The sequence below is a fragment of the Prinia subflava genome, chromosome 2 (assembly GCF_021018805.1).
Source record: "Prinia subflava isolate CZ2003 ecotype Zambia chromosome 2, Cam_Psub_1.2, whole genome shotgun sequence".
NCBI lineage: Eukaryota > Metazoa > Chordata > Aves > Passeriformes > Cisticolidae > Prinia > Prinia subflava.
In genome coordinates this window covers 45,779,047-45,796,321 of record NC_086248.1, presented here as the reverse complement: position 1 = coordinate 45,796,321, position 17,275 = coordinate 45,779,047, and the positions used below count along the sequence as shown (strand labels likewise).

Below are 17,275 nucleotides of genomic sequence, written 5' to 3'. Positions count from 1 at the left end.
AGAAGTCACTGAATAATACTCTTCCCTTTAAGGTAGGTCAGGAAGTCACTATGTTAACACAAAACTATTTGCAGCTAGGCAACTGCAACTGAGCAGGCAAACACCTTGTGTGAGCATGTAACAGAACCAATTACAAGCAGAGTACAGTAAAGAGGAAAATACTCTTTTACTTCTACTGATTCTTCAGTTTTATAGAAAGTACTAGCTGCAGACAGAAAATTAAATGGGTTGTTATGCTGTATGCTCACAAACATTCCTACCTTTGTATGCCCAGACCACACATGGATTTGTTTCTTTGGAAGATAGCACTTCTCAGGTGGTACTGTAGAACGGAGATTAACTCCAACATCTTGAGGGACATGAAGATAAGATCTCCCCTGATAGTCATACATTTCTTTAACTGAAAAAGTAAACACAGAACTCTGAGAATGCGTATTTTAAGAAGTTTAATCTTTGAAAGTCTCAACAACTCACAAAATTATGGTTTTCTCAACACAACTGCTCTGCTGTAGAGGGTGAGATGAGAGAGGGGGTACAAGAAAAACCAGCTTCTTCATACAGATGTGGAATTATTTGACATCAGTTAAATTAAGTCATTTCAGTGAAGTCTGCCTTGAATCTTACAATTCAAATATTAAGACAACCTTTCTTCTATCCATTTTACTCATCCTCAAAACAGCAAGAGAGTTTTCCTGACCAAAAAGACTTTGCTTACACTAACGCTACATGGATTAACCCATGCAACTCTAACCCTGACATCTGCTTGCAACTCACATTCTGGCCAGCTCTGTGCTGTGTCAGTCATGTCAACAGAATTACAAATCAAGGAAAAAAAGATTAATTTGTCCAGCATGAACCAATATTGGTCAGCAGCAGGCAACACCTGATCTTTAACTAGATTTAAGAAGCAATTGGGCAATCAGAAACACAGGGATGCATTATGCATGAAAATGGATTATTTCAGAGTAGACGTATGTTGGGTAGCTATGGCCATAAACTGTGTACTGATTGAATTAATTTCTCAGTTTCTGGAATATTGTTATGGCAGTTTTGGTTGTAATCCTGCACAGTATCCATGCTTAAACAGATCTTCAAAATGGAGTATTTCTGGAATATTTGCATGTGAGAAGACCACAGTTTATATGACAAGGTCTTTCACTGTGAAATTTCAGGTAGAGAGCGTGAAAACTTGGATACAAAATAATTAGCCCATAGAAGTCACAGTGGCAAAAATTTCACGTATGTTGTGCTCAGTGCTGTTCAATAAATACCCCCATGAACTACTACACGTAAACAGAACAGTATTCCAATGTCAGCAACGCTTATCTCACAGCCACCATTTCTTCCTCAGCACACCTTAGAAAGGATGCTCACAGCTCATGCGTGTGAGGCTGGCTGTAGAAACTGGTACACAAAGAGAGACCCTGCCTACCAAACTATCTGCACTAAGCAGTGTAACACACAGTTCTTTTGTCTGTAGACAGCTGAAGTAAGTTTCAAAAAGTTACTGAATTTTACTTAATTACCAAACCATTTTCTTTGAAGGTACCACATACTGCAGGCTTCTGCAGGGTAATTAATTGATACACAATTATTCATAGTATGACAGCAAGAACATTTACATGAAAAATTGAGGAAGTATAAAGTCCAAGTGATTTTCTAAACTGTTCATAAACCATAACTCAGAGCCCAACCTGCTGATGAAAATACTGACACATAAAACTAAAGTCATTCTGAAGCTGAAACTAAGCCAAACTCATAACTTCAATATGCGTGCTCTGTGAAACAGGAAAGGGATATGTGCATCTAGTAACATCAGAAATAAATAAATAAAACCAGTACCCTGAAAAATGACATTTGCACACTGCTCTTCACAGTATGAAGTGGAATTAGTCCAAGTTTATTTATCTCTTTCCTTGTCCTTTATACTTTTGCCTGCGAGTGCTGTTATCTCCAATACAGAAACGTCAAGGTGCTGAGGCTGTCTGCCATCCTTACTAATTAACACAGCAGGCAAGAAAACACAGCAAGCTAGAAAATGAGAACAGCCAGGAAGATGCCATTACCATGTAATATAGTCTTCTCCTCTCCAGGTTTATCATCTTCTAGTTTTCCTCTCTTCTGCCTCTTAGCTGTTATTTCATCCAACTCCTTCTGCTCTTCCTGGAAAAAATAAAACATGACCTCTTAAAAAAATCAGCATTCAGAATCATGTAACAAAATCCAGAACTGTAGTAGTTACTATTTACTCACTAATAAAAACATATTTATTTGCTAAACAAGATTAGAAATATTTCTAAGCATCAAAAAAGAGAATATCCCTATCAAAACGATAAAGGATTGGAAAGCTATGTACACCAAAAAGAACTATTACCTTTTCATTCATAGACTAAAGCTAAGCACTGACTGGACAAGAAGGATATCTGTTGCTTGGATAGTTCATGGTGTGTGTATTTGTGTGTGTGTTATTCAGTGTTTTCATTTGCCAGTTCTTTTCATAAAAGTTTTACTTTCACTTTTTTCCCCCAAAACTGTTTCTTTTAATCAGACTCTACACATAGATTTCCAAAAAGTGTTCCACATAATTGAATGCAGAATTTCTGGAACATCTGATTTGGACATATCACCCAAAATGTTTCCATTACCCCAAAGCATAGCATGGATCTGCTTGGACAAGCCCTAGTGCAGCTGGATCTCTGTTGAAACCACTGCCATGCAGTGACAATTTGTATCAGTTTTGTTAAAGCAGTACTTACTTCTGAAGGTTTGGCTACTTCTTTTTCATCAATATACTTTGCCCATGGTCCCAGGAAACCATCAATGTTAGATGCATCATTCTCCTTGAATTTCTTCCTTTTTTCAATTTTCCTCTGTCCTGTTTCAAACACTGTTAAACCTGAAGAAGGAAGCAATACACTGGCTAACTGCTAACACAGAATACATCAGAGGTTACACCACAGTCAGTTTAGAAGAAAAAGCCACCACCACCGCTCCTTTCAGTATAAAGGACAACATGGAAAAAGTATTTGAGCAAAATTGGCCAAAGCATTGCTTACTTTTTCAACTATGAACACTGCTAACTATGCACAGTGACAGAGCAACCACTTAAACTGTGTATCCTTGCTTGTTAACCATGCACGTTAACCATAAATTTTTAACAGTAAGTCTGCAGACTGTTTGAATACATCAATTTTCATGCTTTTGACAGTGTAGTTTTTGAAAGTAAAGTCTTCTTGGCTTCTGATCTCTCTGAACCATCTCAGTTTGAAAAACAAAGTCCCAAAATGAAAATAAGACAAGTGTCCCAAAACCCCAACCACAACTGTGTACTTTATTTAAAAAAAAAAAAATCACATAATTATATAATGGTTTGGGTTGAAAGTAACCTTAAAAGGTCACCTACTCCAACCACCCTGCAAGGAGAAGCAACATCCTCAACTAGATCAGGTTGCTCAGAGTCCTGCGTAACCTGAACTTGAACATTTTGAGGGATGGGGCACCCACTACCTGTCTGGGCAACTTGTTCTAATATTTCACCAACCACACTGTAAAAAATTTCTTCCTTACAATTAGTCTGAATCTATCCTCTTTTAGCTTAAAATCACTACCCTTGTCCTATTGCCACAGGCCCTCTGAAAAAGTCTGTCACTATTGAGTCATCTCCCTCCAAGCACTATCTTGTTTTTCCTTAGAAACACTAGCTTTTCACAAATACTGCATCCTCAGAATTTCATGTGTCCAGACCACTGTACAGTATAGCTATGGGAGGAAAAAAACCTTTAGGTAATTGTTTTAACATCTTTTAAGTTTTTCAAGCTTGTATATACAATTATGTTCAATTTTCAAACAATGTTTTTCTGCAGCAGCAGTAATACTCATCTAGTGCAAAAGTGACACAAGAAGCTTTACACAAACAAAGGTAAAATAGGCAATGTAAAAAGTCAAGTAGTGATCAGAAGGAATCACACATTAATCAAGGGTTTTCTTAAAATGAAGTACGAAATTCTGTTATGAAAAGGGTTTTTCAATTTTTTTTTTACGGTTTAATGGTTTAATTTTAGTCATTTCCTTCTCTGGAAGGAAAGAGTGAAGTAAGCTTGGCTATATTCTGAGGAACAGGACACAGAAATAAAGATCCTTTGTATACCCATGTGAATAGGACATTTGAAAAAGACATGCAAGGGACAGCACAACCATAACGTTTCCACAGGTACAGCTTTCCAATGCGAACAAGTGCCTGTGAGCGTTAAATATCTTGTATCAAAGTATTAATTACAAACCCCATGCCTCTGGTAGTCAATCCTCCCAGTGGCATGCCACGCTGTTACCGTTTGGCAACCTTCCAGTGGTTTTTCTTTTCCAAATGACCCAAAGAGCTTAACTTTGCTAAGCAGAGATAACATGCATTTCCCAGGAGGAGTGCCAGAGGTTGCACACAGAGTGATCAGTTTGCTCCCGAGGAGCAGTTACGGTGATTAGCTCAACATCCAGGTATCCTGGTGCAAACACATGACAGTGTTAGCTAAGACAGAATTTAAGAGGACCAAAAAGCTGTTTCAAATTGTACAGATAAATTGTATTCATGCAATGGAACACTGCAAATCCTATTCTGAAATTTGTCATGACAACCTGAAATATTTGCTACAAAACACTCCAATATGTCTCTTCCCCCTCCACATTAAAATTGCAACACATCTCTTCTTTATTGTGGTTTTGGACATGGGTAAGGCTCCTGTAATACCTTCCTTTGCTAATGCCTATTCCATTTCTTAGTAAAGAAGAAATGAAAACAGTTAAGAGATACAAGTAATTTTTACAAGATTCTGAATTAATTACCTTGATTTTTTTCAGCTTCTTCTACAGAACCAATATATTTGGTAGCAGCTTCAGGGTTATCTACAGAGGGATCTAATGCATAACCTGGAACAAGAGGAAGAAAAATACCATTATTTCAAGCTTTTCAGTTTTGTACAACTTTTACTACTCTGTCCCTCCGAAAATTCTTTCCTATTAACTCTGAACAAGCTGGGGATTAACTTTTCACTTGGCCTGAGTATAAAGATTACAATGAAGTAGTACCATGAGGCCCTTGAGTACATATTGCAGTCAGAATGCTTAAATTTGCACAACACAGAGAAACAAATAAATGTAATAGGCAACAGTTAACAACACAAGATACATAAGATAAGATATAAAGGGTGGGTAATCACAAGAAGCCAAGTCACAGAATTTGGAGGGAAGGGACCCCAGGATGCCCCTGCTACAAGCGAGGTCAACACTGAATTCAGGTCAGTTTGCTGCAATGCAAACATTAGATTTTGTAATGCCACAGCAACCTCTTCTTGCAGTAATATGGCATAAGGAAAAGACTAGCTCAAAATCTTATGTCAGAGACACGGGATGTTAAATGGATGCTGCTTTAGTGCAGGAGCTGCTCCTTGGTTTGCAAAGCCAGTAAGTCACATGGAAACCAGCCCGTGGCTGCTGCATACACAGAGCCCTCTGGCTTCAGGAGCAGCCTTCTGCTCTGCCCAGTACTTCTGCTGGGCCAAAGACAGGGCTGCCCATTTTCAGCAGTCCTGGGGTGGCAGCAGCTAGAAGGCAGAAGACAGGGATGGGGGGAAAAATAAATCAAATGAAGTTTTCTAGGGCTTTGTGTGTATTCTGCCTCCCACAGCAAAAATTACTTAATCCTCCTCCTACCAGAACTGGGAAAGCTTCAGCTTGAAAGGAGTTGTTTTAACTACTGTGGATGGGACCAGAAGCAGCAGTCATGGCCTTTAATTTTTAAAAGAATGAAGTATTCACATCTTCATTTCCTGACTACAGTTATTGAGCCTCAATAAAAACAAAACAAACAAAACAACCCCAACCACAACAAAATCTGCTGCTTTTACTCTTATAAATAATTTATAAAATGAACTAGCATTTCGTACCTATTTAGTATATTTACAATTTTAATACATATATCTGACTTTTTTTTCTCCATTTCTCCTGAACTAGATAGCATGATCTTATAAGATAGACAAATAAATTCATTTAGATTCCAAGGAACAGGTGGGTGCACCGAACACTTACTGACCCCCATGGCTTTTTTTTTTTGGGAAAGAGTGCACCCTGGTGGACATAACACCAATTTTTATTAAATATTAAAGTGACAAAATGTCTCTTGAGGAGTCAATGAGAATTTCTCTATATCAAGGATGGAAAAAAAAGAAAAAGAAAGATATTAAACCACTAGTAAAAGTAATCACACACACATAATTAATTAAATCCTACAGCAAACAGTCTAATTCCTGTATTTTTGTTGATTCACAGAGACAATCATGAGCAGGGGGAGATTATCCAGTCACTCTGGAGACCAATAGCTCATAAAGGCACATACAAATGCATACAAGTTGAGAACCAATCAACACTATTCCAACAGCCTAAGGAGATTGTCTCCCCAAACATTTTTCAGAAAGACTACTCTCCTAGAACATGGTCCAGGTACTTTCTTTTTAGATGCTGGAAAAAAAAAGTACTATTGAAATTAGTAGAAGAGCCATTCCAAGAACACAGCAGGTATTCCCATCCAAATAAAGTATTCTACCTGCTGACCAGCCCTGTAATTTCAAACCTGGTAAGACTCAACTGTGGAACAACGTATGTCCAGATGATCCACGAATACATACGATACAGGGAGAGAAATTTACACCACTGGCATCTTACAAAATATACATTCCCACTATTCCTCTGCTAAACAATAAAATAACTTATTCTAGACTTTTAGTAGGATTTACTTCTATGGATAACCAAACTGAGCCAACACTGCAATCAGACTTCCCCTAATTTAGCTGCCTGCTTTTACTAAGCCACTATTTCAATGGGTTCTCTTCCAAGGTATAAGGTTTCTGTTAACAGTAGAGAGATATTACTTTGGATTTCTGTCAAAATCAATACAGTGGTTTACTTGTCCTCCAACTGTATTGACACCATCTCCGGGACTCTATTTGCTTGGTACTTGTAAAAGAGGGACAGTATTCCCATGAATAGGGCCCCTGGGCCAAGCACAGCTTCCCGTGGAAGTGGAGACTTCTTATAGTTGAGTTGAATTCGGTCCAGCATCATTCTCATAGAAAAGCTCTGAACAATTTCTACTTTCTAGTGGATATGTGAAAGGGAATATTTTCCTTCTGGCTGGGATTCCTAAACGCAGCTGCAAAAGACAGCTTGCTTTTATCCTACTCAGCTGGTATCCCACATAATGTGCCCTGACTTCTCTGTCTCCTTCAGTTTTAGTTAGCAGGCAGATATTTCCTGCAACATTTGAGCAATGAAGGATACAATTCCACCTACATCTATAATTTCAGTGCACCTGAAAATGGTTGGTTAAATAATTAGACTTTGATGTGCACTCCAGAAAGACAGCTAATTAAAGCCTGTTTACACTGCACTGTGCAATGCAGCACACAGAGACCCAAGGTAGCTCAGGTATGAAGGAAAATACAGCTGGACTAATCCACTCTGCACTGGCATCTCTGCAGAATCAAAGTAATAAGAGAATAAAGTGCCTACAATTGTTAACAGGTAACAGAGACTGTAGGTGTTGCATATAACATGAGTAGATTAAAAAAAAAAACCCTAAGTGTTATTTCCAAGGCAGCTATTTTAGGCTCTTAAAATATCAGTGTTAGTGATGACATAATCCTGCTATAACCAAGTTACTGACTACTCATAAAGAGCTTTGAGATTCATGGAGAGAAGACTATTTCTTATTAAAATGGACATTAATATCTTGTGAAGAAGAGATTTAAAAATACTAAATGTTGCATGAATGAAGCAGTCCACTTCTAGGATGAGCACTGATGCTCAAATAGCTATGAAATGGCTAAAATATTCATGAACAGTTTGTGTGTGCAGCATGTAAAAAATAATTCTGCTTCTGAAAATGTATATGTGCTCATATATTTACTCTTTTATCAATACTCAATATGGAATTTTCAAGAAAAGAGACTCCTTCAGCTGAGAGCACAGATACAGAAGAATAAATATATGCTGTATGTTAGGATTTCCTAGTCTTTTTTGACATGCTCCAAGGAATACAACAGTGAAAAAATAATGCTAGTTAAGCATTTTTAATCACAATGTCTTGTGAAGGGGAATTTTATTTTCTAGAAAGACAGCCTTCATTTGATAGTTGAAATTAAAATAAGAAGGCTGCTTACATCAATGGAATCAAACTAGGGTAGATTACCTAGGACTGTGTATGCAAAACTGGTTACCAATTTAAAAAGTCAGACTCCCACAGAACAATTATTAATAGCTTTCCATTAAACTGGGAGAGGACCTTTCAGAAGATCATCAAATGCTTACTTGGACTATTTTATTCAATGTTTTTTATGGATTATGCCATCAGCATACACTTTTCAGTTAGCTGTAATGGGCAATAAGGTCTCCCACCTAGGACTCCTTTTTTCCAAGCTAAACAGCCCCAGCTCTCTCAGCCATTGCAGATTTTAACCCTAATGTGGAAAACATCTCCAGTGCCTGTGACAACTTCACTTCCCAAAACTCCCGGAATAAAGGGAGCCTTACTGAGACGGGTAGGTCTCATTTAAATTAAAAAGCAGATGGCACTGAGAAGGCTGAAAGAGTACTTTTTGATAAAATAGCTGGAGTACTTAAAGAATACTTAAAGAAATATAATACTTAAAAAGTACCTAAAGAAAAGTCAGCAATTTGCAATGGCACACAATCTTTAGAAACCCATATCCTCAAGGAAAAGGTAGCACAGAAATCTGAAATCTCAGGTAACCGAGACAGTAATAATCACAGAATCCTATTTAAACTGAAAGCAGGGAAATGGAAAACCCAAGCACACATGCAATATTACAGAGGCTAAAAATAATACACCATAACATTGAAATATCTTGTTTTAAAATAATAAACTAATGGATTTGGTAGGACAGTACTGATGTAATTGGATAGAATAAACGCTTTACCAGGTAAAAAGAATACAGAATAAGATGGTCCTGCCAGTCGAGAAAAACATGCTCTATGCCATAGAAAGCCTAAAGACAAATCAGATTAACAAGTTAATAGTGTTAATGAGCATTAAATGATCCTGTGGACTGAAATTTCAGGTCTAAGTAGTAGTGAGTACAGTTGCCAGAACTCCCAGAGTGACCATTAAGACAGAAAATGCAGTAACCATGAAATGGTAACAGAAATTAAACAACAGTTGCTGGGGAAAGAAGCATAGTAATAATGACATATTTTAGTCATCTCCTTGCACATCTTGGTGTGAGAAAAATCTCACACCAAGATGTGATGACTTTTACACAATGTACTTGTACCATGAAGCAGTCACACCAGAGATTCACATGAAAAAAAGGCAACTTAGCAGTGCAGGAAACTTGATTTTAAGATATTCTTTCTAAGGACACACATTTTAACAATGTCCATAATGGGGTATAAAACCGGCATTGTTGACAAAGCAAGGGAAGATATAAAGACATTTACGACAATGATTTCTATCTCAAAACAGGAGAGTTATATTAGGAAAAGATTTTTTAAAGGAACAGAAAGTGAGCACCAAAGGGTAAAGCCTTCTTCAAATGCAGTGGCACTTCAAAGACACCATGTTGGAGAAAAAAACCCTAATGCCTGCCAGCTAATAAAAGATGGCTTTAAAGCAACCAGAAGGAAGTGCACAGCTGAATTGTAAGGAAAGAGAAACCATTAGAAATAAGAAACTATTCTTCAAGGAGTTGAAGTTGCATCCAGATGTGGAAAATAAAAGACTAAACTCCAGAAGACAAAATAAACACTACACTAAGGCAGCCTGCCCCTAAAAGCAATGGAAATCTTAAAAGATATAAAAACTAACACTTGTCCTTTGTCAAAACTGGCAGGGACAGAAAGTGTACCCGACAGTGTGCAGGCCAACAGATGATCAAGGACTAAAAAGAGCATCTGTGAGGGTTGTATCAAACACATGTTGATTATGGTGGAGCTTGGGTAGACTCCTGTGCCAGACCCTTTCTTTATGGGCAACTTGACACTGTACCTACCTCAAAGTGAAATGCCAGGAAACTAAAGAGTCAAATAAGTGGTAACAAGACATCAGGATCAGAGGCAGTCACCCAAGAGATCTGAAGTCAAACCACAGTGCAGATCCTCTCACCTCAACGTGACAGAAAAGGAATGTATCAAATACAATGCTGTCTTTCAAAAGACGCTTCAGAGGAGATATGGAGAACTACAGCTCAACCTGCCAGACATTTGTGTGGTTAGAAGATTCAAGTAGAAACTACAGTAAAGAAAATGAGTATGCACTTGGATGAGCATTATATATTGCAGGAGAGCAGACATCACAATTGTCTCTACAGGTAAATTACATTGACAAAACCTCCAGAATATTTCTGAGGTGACAATCCTGAGAATGAGCAAAGCTTAGTTTATCTTGGATAGCTTCACAAAATCAAGTTAGACTGATTACAGGGTGCCTCAAAGACACTTTAAAAAACTCACATGTTTACAAACATGATAAATTGATGAAAAGTTATTAAAACACTGCCAAGAATAAATGATTGGCTTGCACAGCATGGGAAAGTTGCTGGTGGATTCATGCTCAGGCCCATGACATTCAACATACTGACAAATGATCTGGAAAAATGGAGCAAGTAGCTTTGAGCTAGTTACTCACAGAACAAATTCTCAGTGAGATTAACATGTAACCACTGTGCACAGCTTTGCTCTCTATCTTAGGAGCAATACAGTGGAACTAGAAGAGATAAAGAGAGACAAGGACAGCCATAGGCATGAAAAGGCTGCAACTGAGGAACAAGAAGATTGTTCAGATCTATCCAGGTGGAAAAAAACAAAAGGAGACTGACAAGAAGCTATGGCCAAGATCTATAAAATAAGAAATCACACAGAAATGGTGAATAAAAAATGATTGTTTATTTTGTTTTCCAGCATAAGAGATTAGGAGATATGAAGTCAAACTAGAAAGCTGTTAAGTTCCACAAGTTTGAAACAGAGATACTTCCTCACATAAGGAGCTGCTAAGCTGCAGAGCTGCCTGAAAAAGATTGCTGTACAAAGAAAAATTATATGGGTTCAAGAAGCAGCTGAAAAAGTTTTCAAAAAGAAAAAACAGAAAATCTCCAACAAATTGTCTGAAAATTAATAAATATATAAGCATTGCTCTTGGTTGACAGACTGCATATTGAAAAGAAGTATTCAGATGTATCACTGTTTTCTTGCTTCCTTCTTCTACTCCTCACAAGATATCCATTGGTGGCCACTTGTCTAATGGAATAAAGGGCTGGAAGGACCCTCAGTCAATGACAGCATGGATGTTCTCAGTTGTCCAAGCATCACAAGAAAAATGTACTTTTAAGAGTAAATATTTACTGCACAAGAAGTAGATAAGAAAGACTAGTTGCCAAAAATACTTGGGTTTTGTTTGTGATTAATGTACAGGTTTCTCAATGAATATGTATCAACTTTCAGGATTATATATATTATAAAGCTTTTTTTTTGGTGAAAGACACTGAGACAGCTGAGCTGTTTTGGATACAGGATCTCATTTACAACACTCATCCTTCATTTACAGTCACTTGCCAGCTACTGCAGATGTGTTCGAGACCTCCTGCCTTAGTGCAATGGTGCTAAGCAGAGTAACAGAGACCAGAAGTCTCAAGATCTGCAGCTTTTAAAAGGGAGGTTTACTCCTGTTCTTCTAACAGGTTATGACTCAGTCTTGAAAAAGATCTATGGCTTGGGTTTATGCCTATCAATTTTACTTGCATTTTTATTCCTGGTGTTTTCTGAGAAGATATTTATTACATCCTTCCAAATGGACAAAGAGAGTATTGAAAATGTCAATAAATAACTTTCTGACAACTTAAAGAAATGCTGTTTTTAACAGATCTTCTACTGAGCCAGAATATCTTGCTCCCTTACTGCATCTTCTAGTTTGAACTTCAGCTTCTTAGTGCTGGTTCTTGCTGTCTAAATTGCCTTTATCTCAGCATTTTCATAGTTCCATTGTCACTCTATCCAGATCATTATCTATTGAACATTTCTAGAAAGCTGAATGATAGCTGCACCGTTGCCAGTGTTACAAGGTTTAAAAATACTTTTGCTACAGCTTTCAAGATAGCTGATATACAGTGATGACATAACCAACAGAAGTAGCTTTGAGTAGACCTACTAGCTTTATCTTTCTCCAAATAAAACTTCTCAAATAAAAAACTTCAAATGAAACATTGTATGCCTACAGGCACTTTTTCCCAGTATCTGTTTTACACACACAAAAATGTTACATTTAATTTCAACCCACAAAAAGTTACATTTAATTTCACAGAACAAAATCTAATCTGTCTATTCAGATCGAATAGAGGCTCCTACTTGTATTGTCTGTCAAGTTCTAATATCAAAATTACAGTCAAATAAATTCAAATTATGCTATGAAACTAGATATCCATTCCTTAACATTGTCATTTTGCTTATATTCGACATCCTAACAACTCAGTGAAATGTACCTACTAGCTAAATCAATGTAAGAGAAAGACTGTCATTAATGTATATTAATTTTTAACATTTACAAGAAAGCTTCTAATAAAACTGAAGTACAAGGAAAAATTGAGAGTGGGATAGTTTCTGATGTTAGGTGTTTTCTTCCACTGTAATACCTAGCTACCACAGATGTTAGCAACAAAGTCCCAATCTCATGAATCACAGAATGCAGTAAGTGAATTCAGGTATGCATAAAGCCCTAATGAAATTAAGGATATATATTTAGGAAGGTGATTTTTGAGGCAAAATGGTTTGCAAGTATTTTGAAGGTAAATATGAATAAAGAAAGAAGCACATCTGTTGTGCAAAAAGTTGAGTGTTGTGACATTTTAAGTTAACACAGGATCAGATCTTGCCTAATAAACTCAATTTCAAGTAGATAAAGGATACTTCATCTGAACTTGCAATCAAACTTAAAACGGAAATGAAAGCTTACAATGAAGCACAGGAAAAAAATGTACCATTGTTATATGTAAACACATGGAAGCTATGTTGTTTCAAATTTGTGCAAAAGAATGTTAAGAATCCACAGTCTTTCCATATTTTTCCTATCTAAAACAAAAAAAAATCAATTTTTCTTACAGTTCATAAAAAGTCTGCTTGAACCTCAAGCTTCCCCAAGACTCATATGTTTTATTTTTCAAGTGCCACTATTTACAAGAGAAAATGTTATTCAAAATAAGAAAGCAGTTACTACACTGACCACCAACAGAGCTCTTTGGGTCTGTCTTTTCCATGACTATTTCAGTTTTGCATTCCCATTCTTTGCAAATCCAATTCACTCAGTTTGTACCAAGAGGCAACCACTGAAGAACCTGACAACTCAGTAAGGTTTCCTTACGGTTTTGAGAGAGTCAGAATCACATGAAAGAATCTATTTGCATAACAGATCTACAGTTAGTCATGTGAGAAGTGTGAAATTTTGATTTGTGTTTTGTATACTTGTTGCAGCTAATGGAAGGATTAATTAAGAGGGGCTTGCTAGGAGATAATACACTGGATTACAGTTCAAAAGGGAATTACAAAATGTGTTTTCCAAAATAAATACTATGATGTCTATTCATATGGATTCTTATTCAAAAGCCTCTTCCTATTTTATTAATTCTGATAAAAAGCAATTTACAGAAGTTACAGTCCAATTAATTGTTCTATCAAGACCATCATAATTTGTCCAACCTGGGTAGGATAAAGATGGAGATGAATTCCACTGTTAAGGACTTACCATAGGTTGCAAATGTTCTTCTTTGTTGTTCAAACATGAAATCATTGATGTGAGCTGGTTCTGCATATCCAGACAGCATGTTTCTTGGTGCAGCCATTTGCTGAGTCCTAAACGGGTTTTCTGGTCCAAACTTCATCAAAAATGTCAAAACAAGGTGGAGCAGAATTAGCAGTTTGTTATTTTTGTGTATTTACTTCTTCAGAAAAAAAAAAACCCACACAGAAAAGAGATCCATCTTTCAAAAATGGTAGTGCAAAATCACTTCAACTTTAAATTTCTTTGTGACTGCTGAATAAGCTTTTTCATCTGTTATTTCACACGGTAGTCACATAGTTGTTCTGAACAGTTGATTTCAGGACTGAACTTTCTAGCCTGTATTACCGGCACAGAGCTCAGGCTGATATAGTCTACTCGACGTGTTGATACTTGACAGAACCAGCACACACTGCCACTCAGGATGGGACCAGCACAAGCACTCAGAAGGCAAAACCCAAGGCTGTCCCCCGTTAGGTTTCCCTAACTAAAACATTTACACACAGCAGCACTGAAGCAAGTTAAAAACTTTTGTTTGCACACATCATGGCTTTGATATGTTGCAAGCTTGCTATGAGAAGGCAAATTTATGTGGTTCCTCAAAACGTTTTGTAAACATAAAGCATAACTAACGTAGAAATTTGAGACTGATACAGTACTTGTCTACTTGGACAGCTAACCCCTGGTCAAAGAGAAGACAAACTTACAAAGATGTTAAATATGGAAAAAAGTTAAATGCTTGAACAGCTATTTTTATCTTTCAGATAGTCTGCCAGTTATAACAAAATGAAAAGTGGTTCACATGGCACCAGGCAGTCTAAATTCAGTCTCAAAAGGTTTTTCACTATACAAATTTAGCATAGCTCAAATTACTAAAATTCATAATACTGATGTGAATAATTAAACTGAAAGTACTTTGATTTTAATGTTAAATCCTCTTCTTAAAAGTCTTATATCTGCAAGTCTTACAAATGTTAATTCTGCCCTAATGAGAACAGTGAGTAAATAGCAAATGTGTGAAAACAGTAAAGGACCACTGCAATGCAGTTCATGTTTAACTCAACTTCTTTATGATGCTATTTTCCCAGCTCAATTTTTAATTTTCATAGCTATAATTCTGATAAATATTTTAAGACTCTTCTTAGAAGAACTTTATGCAGAATATTAAAATTCAAGTACTAAAATTACCAACACACTTGTGTAGAACCTATTTTTCAGTTTGCCCAAATTAGATTCCAAAATGCAGCAAGCATCCAAAGAAGTTTTCTTATAGGAAATTAACAAAAAATTTATACAACCTCTGCCCTTTAAGTCAAAGGCTTTTCTGCTCTAAAAACCAACATTGTTTCTTACCTCAGGTGCAAACATAGTTTCGTAAGTGGGATTGTACTGAACTTCCTTGATAGCAGGATCAAGGTGGACTCCTGTTTCCACATCTTCCTGAAATAAAATAGACATATGAATAACCCATTTCTTCACACACAGACTTTTAAATATATTACATTATCTTCTTTATTTCCAAATTAGAGCTGTAATTCAAGTTGACACTTTCAGCAGAAGAAATGAGGAGCACCTTGGCCAAAGTTTCTATTTTTAAAAAATATTGATTGCAAAACCAATGTCAGGCAGTCACTAAGAAACTCATCTAAAACACATGAAGATTTTTGCATGTGAATAATTATTTCTTTTTATTTAAAGATTTCATGCACAAGCTTTAAAAACAGCAGCAAGATTGAAGGAAAGCTTTTTTTAGGATGTTTGAAAACCAGACTTGGGAAAAAGAACCAATTAAAATGGTCACAAACTTAATATAAAGATATGAAAGCTAGAACTCTACAAAAGGTAGAAGGCAGAAATCACAGCTATTCAGAAAGACAGTTGCAAAGATAAAAAATTACATATCAACATTACATACAAACATCAGGTATAACAATGATTTTCACAGAATCCAATAATCCCTTATTTCCAAAAGGTACATTTTTATACAGAAATGTATTAAAGGAAATTCATCTTTAGTATCTAAACACATTTGTAAGTCTGTTGTGACAAAAATTTAACTTGATAGATGAAGGGACAAGAAAGAGGGATTAACCAAAATAATAACTTCAAGTAACTCACAGGGGAAAATTCAGAATGATACATGCAGCTGAAACAGAAGGCAGAGAAGAAAGAAGATGGCTGATAAGGTAGCGGTGCCCAAAAAGACCTGGCTTCAGAGCTTTAAGAAGGCTCTTTCACATCAACAGAACCCCTCCCCTCACCAAGACCTCAGTTAATGAAGGAAAATGATATTTTGCTGAATTATTACTGTCATTGCTTCCGGTATCTTTATTCTAGAAAAATAGCAACTGAAAAGGACTCAATGCTAACTATGCTGACAAAATCCCTAGTAATCATACTGAAAAAGCTATCTTAGCATCATTGCTTAGTCAGTGCCTACCTACAACAGGATCCCAAAGCATTTGTAACTTACAAAAGAAAGTGGCACAACAGAGAATCAAATCTTAGCAGTTGCTTCATTAATAGAAAATGATCTCACAAACTCAGTCTTGCTTTATATTATAGTATCTTCAAAGAGCAAAATGGTACATTCTTAACTTATTTAATATTGTTAGCTGTTCTCTGACACGCTACGCCCAGAAGCTTTTTTTCTCCCAATTTAACAGCAGGTCAATTACAGACTTGCTCATGCATGCAAGATTTAAAAGATTTTAAAACCTTATTTTCTAGAAAACAGAAAGGAAAAACAGTACCTAAAGATCTGGGGCTTGTTATCTGATCATATTTGATTAAAACTGCTCAACAAAGAAAAATAAAAGTATGTTAAAAAACCTCAAAACAAAAACATGATATCAGCAATCCCATTAATTGTTTTTCTACTAAAGCCACTGTCTTAGTAGAATTGTTAAGTCCAACCAGAAAGCTTTATTCTCACCACATTATCAATTATTTCAACAAGCAGGTCCAGCCATTGCACTGATCTTGCCTGAACCGTCAGCATTACCAGTTCTCAGCCTGACCTCATTTTTCTCATCACACAACCTTTCTGATTCACTGGGCTTGGATGTCAACAACTGCTGGTCCATTCACAGCCCCGACTCTGATACACCATGCACCTGCCTGCAAACAGCACAGCAGGCCTATTCCTGTCACTCAGCAAAAAACCCACACGTCTCCAGTTAGAGCAGAGCATACCAAAACCACTTCCTAACCTATATTACCTATAAATTACACTTCCTTTTACTGCTCCATGTCGTGAGGGCATTTTCCACAGACAACTTTCTCAAGTCACATCATACAGTTTACTCCTCCAGCTACATCTCACATCTTGTCCACAAAACTCAAAATTTGAGAAAATAAAAAAGTAATATAATAATAATAAGGCAAAATTTATCTGATCAATGGTTAGTGACATTTAAACAGTGATCATCTTACTTGAAATTAGGACAG

General features: G+C 36.6%; 1 protein-coding gene across 1 annotated transcript in view; it reads right to left on the bottom strand.

The window, feature by feature from the left end:
• The window catches only part of CDC40 (cell division cycle 40), a 37,732-nt gene that overhangs the window by 13,047 nt on the left and 7,410 nt on the right, over nucleotides 1-17,275 (bottom strand). Inside the window, exons 2-7 of the mRNA XM_063389795.1 lie at nucleotides 15,179-15,265; nucleotides 13,793-13,922; nucleotides 4,837-4,920; nucleotides 2,757-2,896; nucleotides 2,067-2,163; nucleotides 261-400 (exon numbers count right to left, since the gene is read on the bottom strand). Coding sequence (XP_063245865.1) covers nucleotides 261-400; nucleotides 2,067-2,163; nucleotides 2,757-2,896; nucleotides 4,837-4,920; nucleotides 13,793-13,922; nucleotides 15,179-15,265 — 678 coding nt within the window. The remainder of the gene's footprint in view (nucleotides 1-260; nucleotides 401-2,066; nucleotides 2,164-2,756; nucleotides 2,897-4,836; nucleotides 4,921-13,792; nucleotides 13,923-15,178; nucleotides 15,266-17,275) is intronic.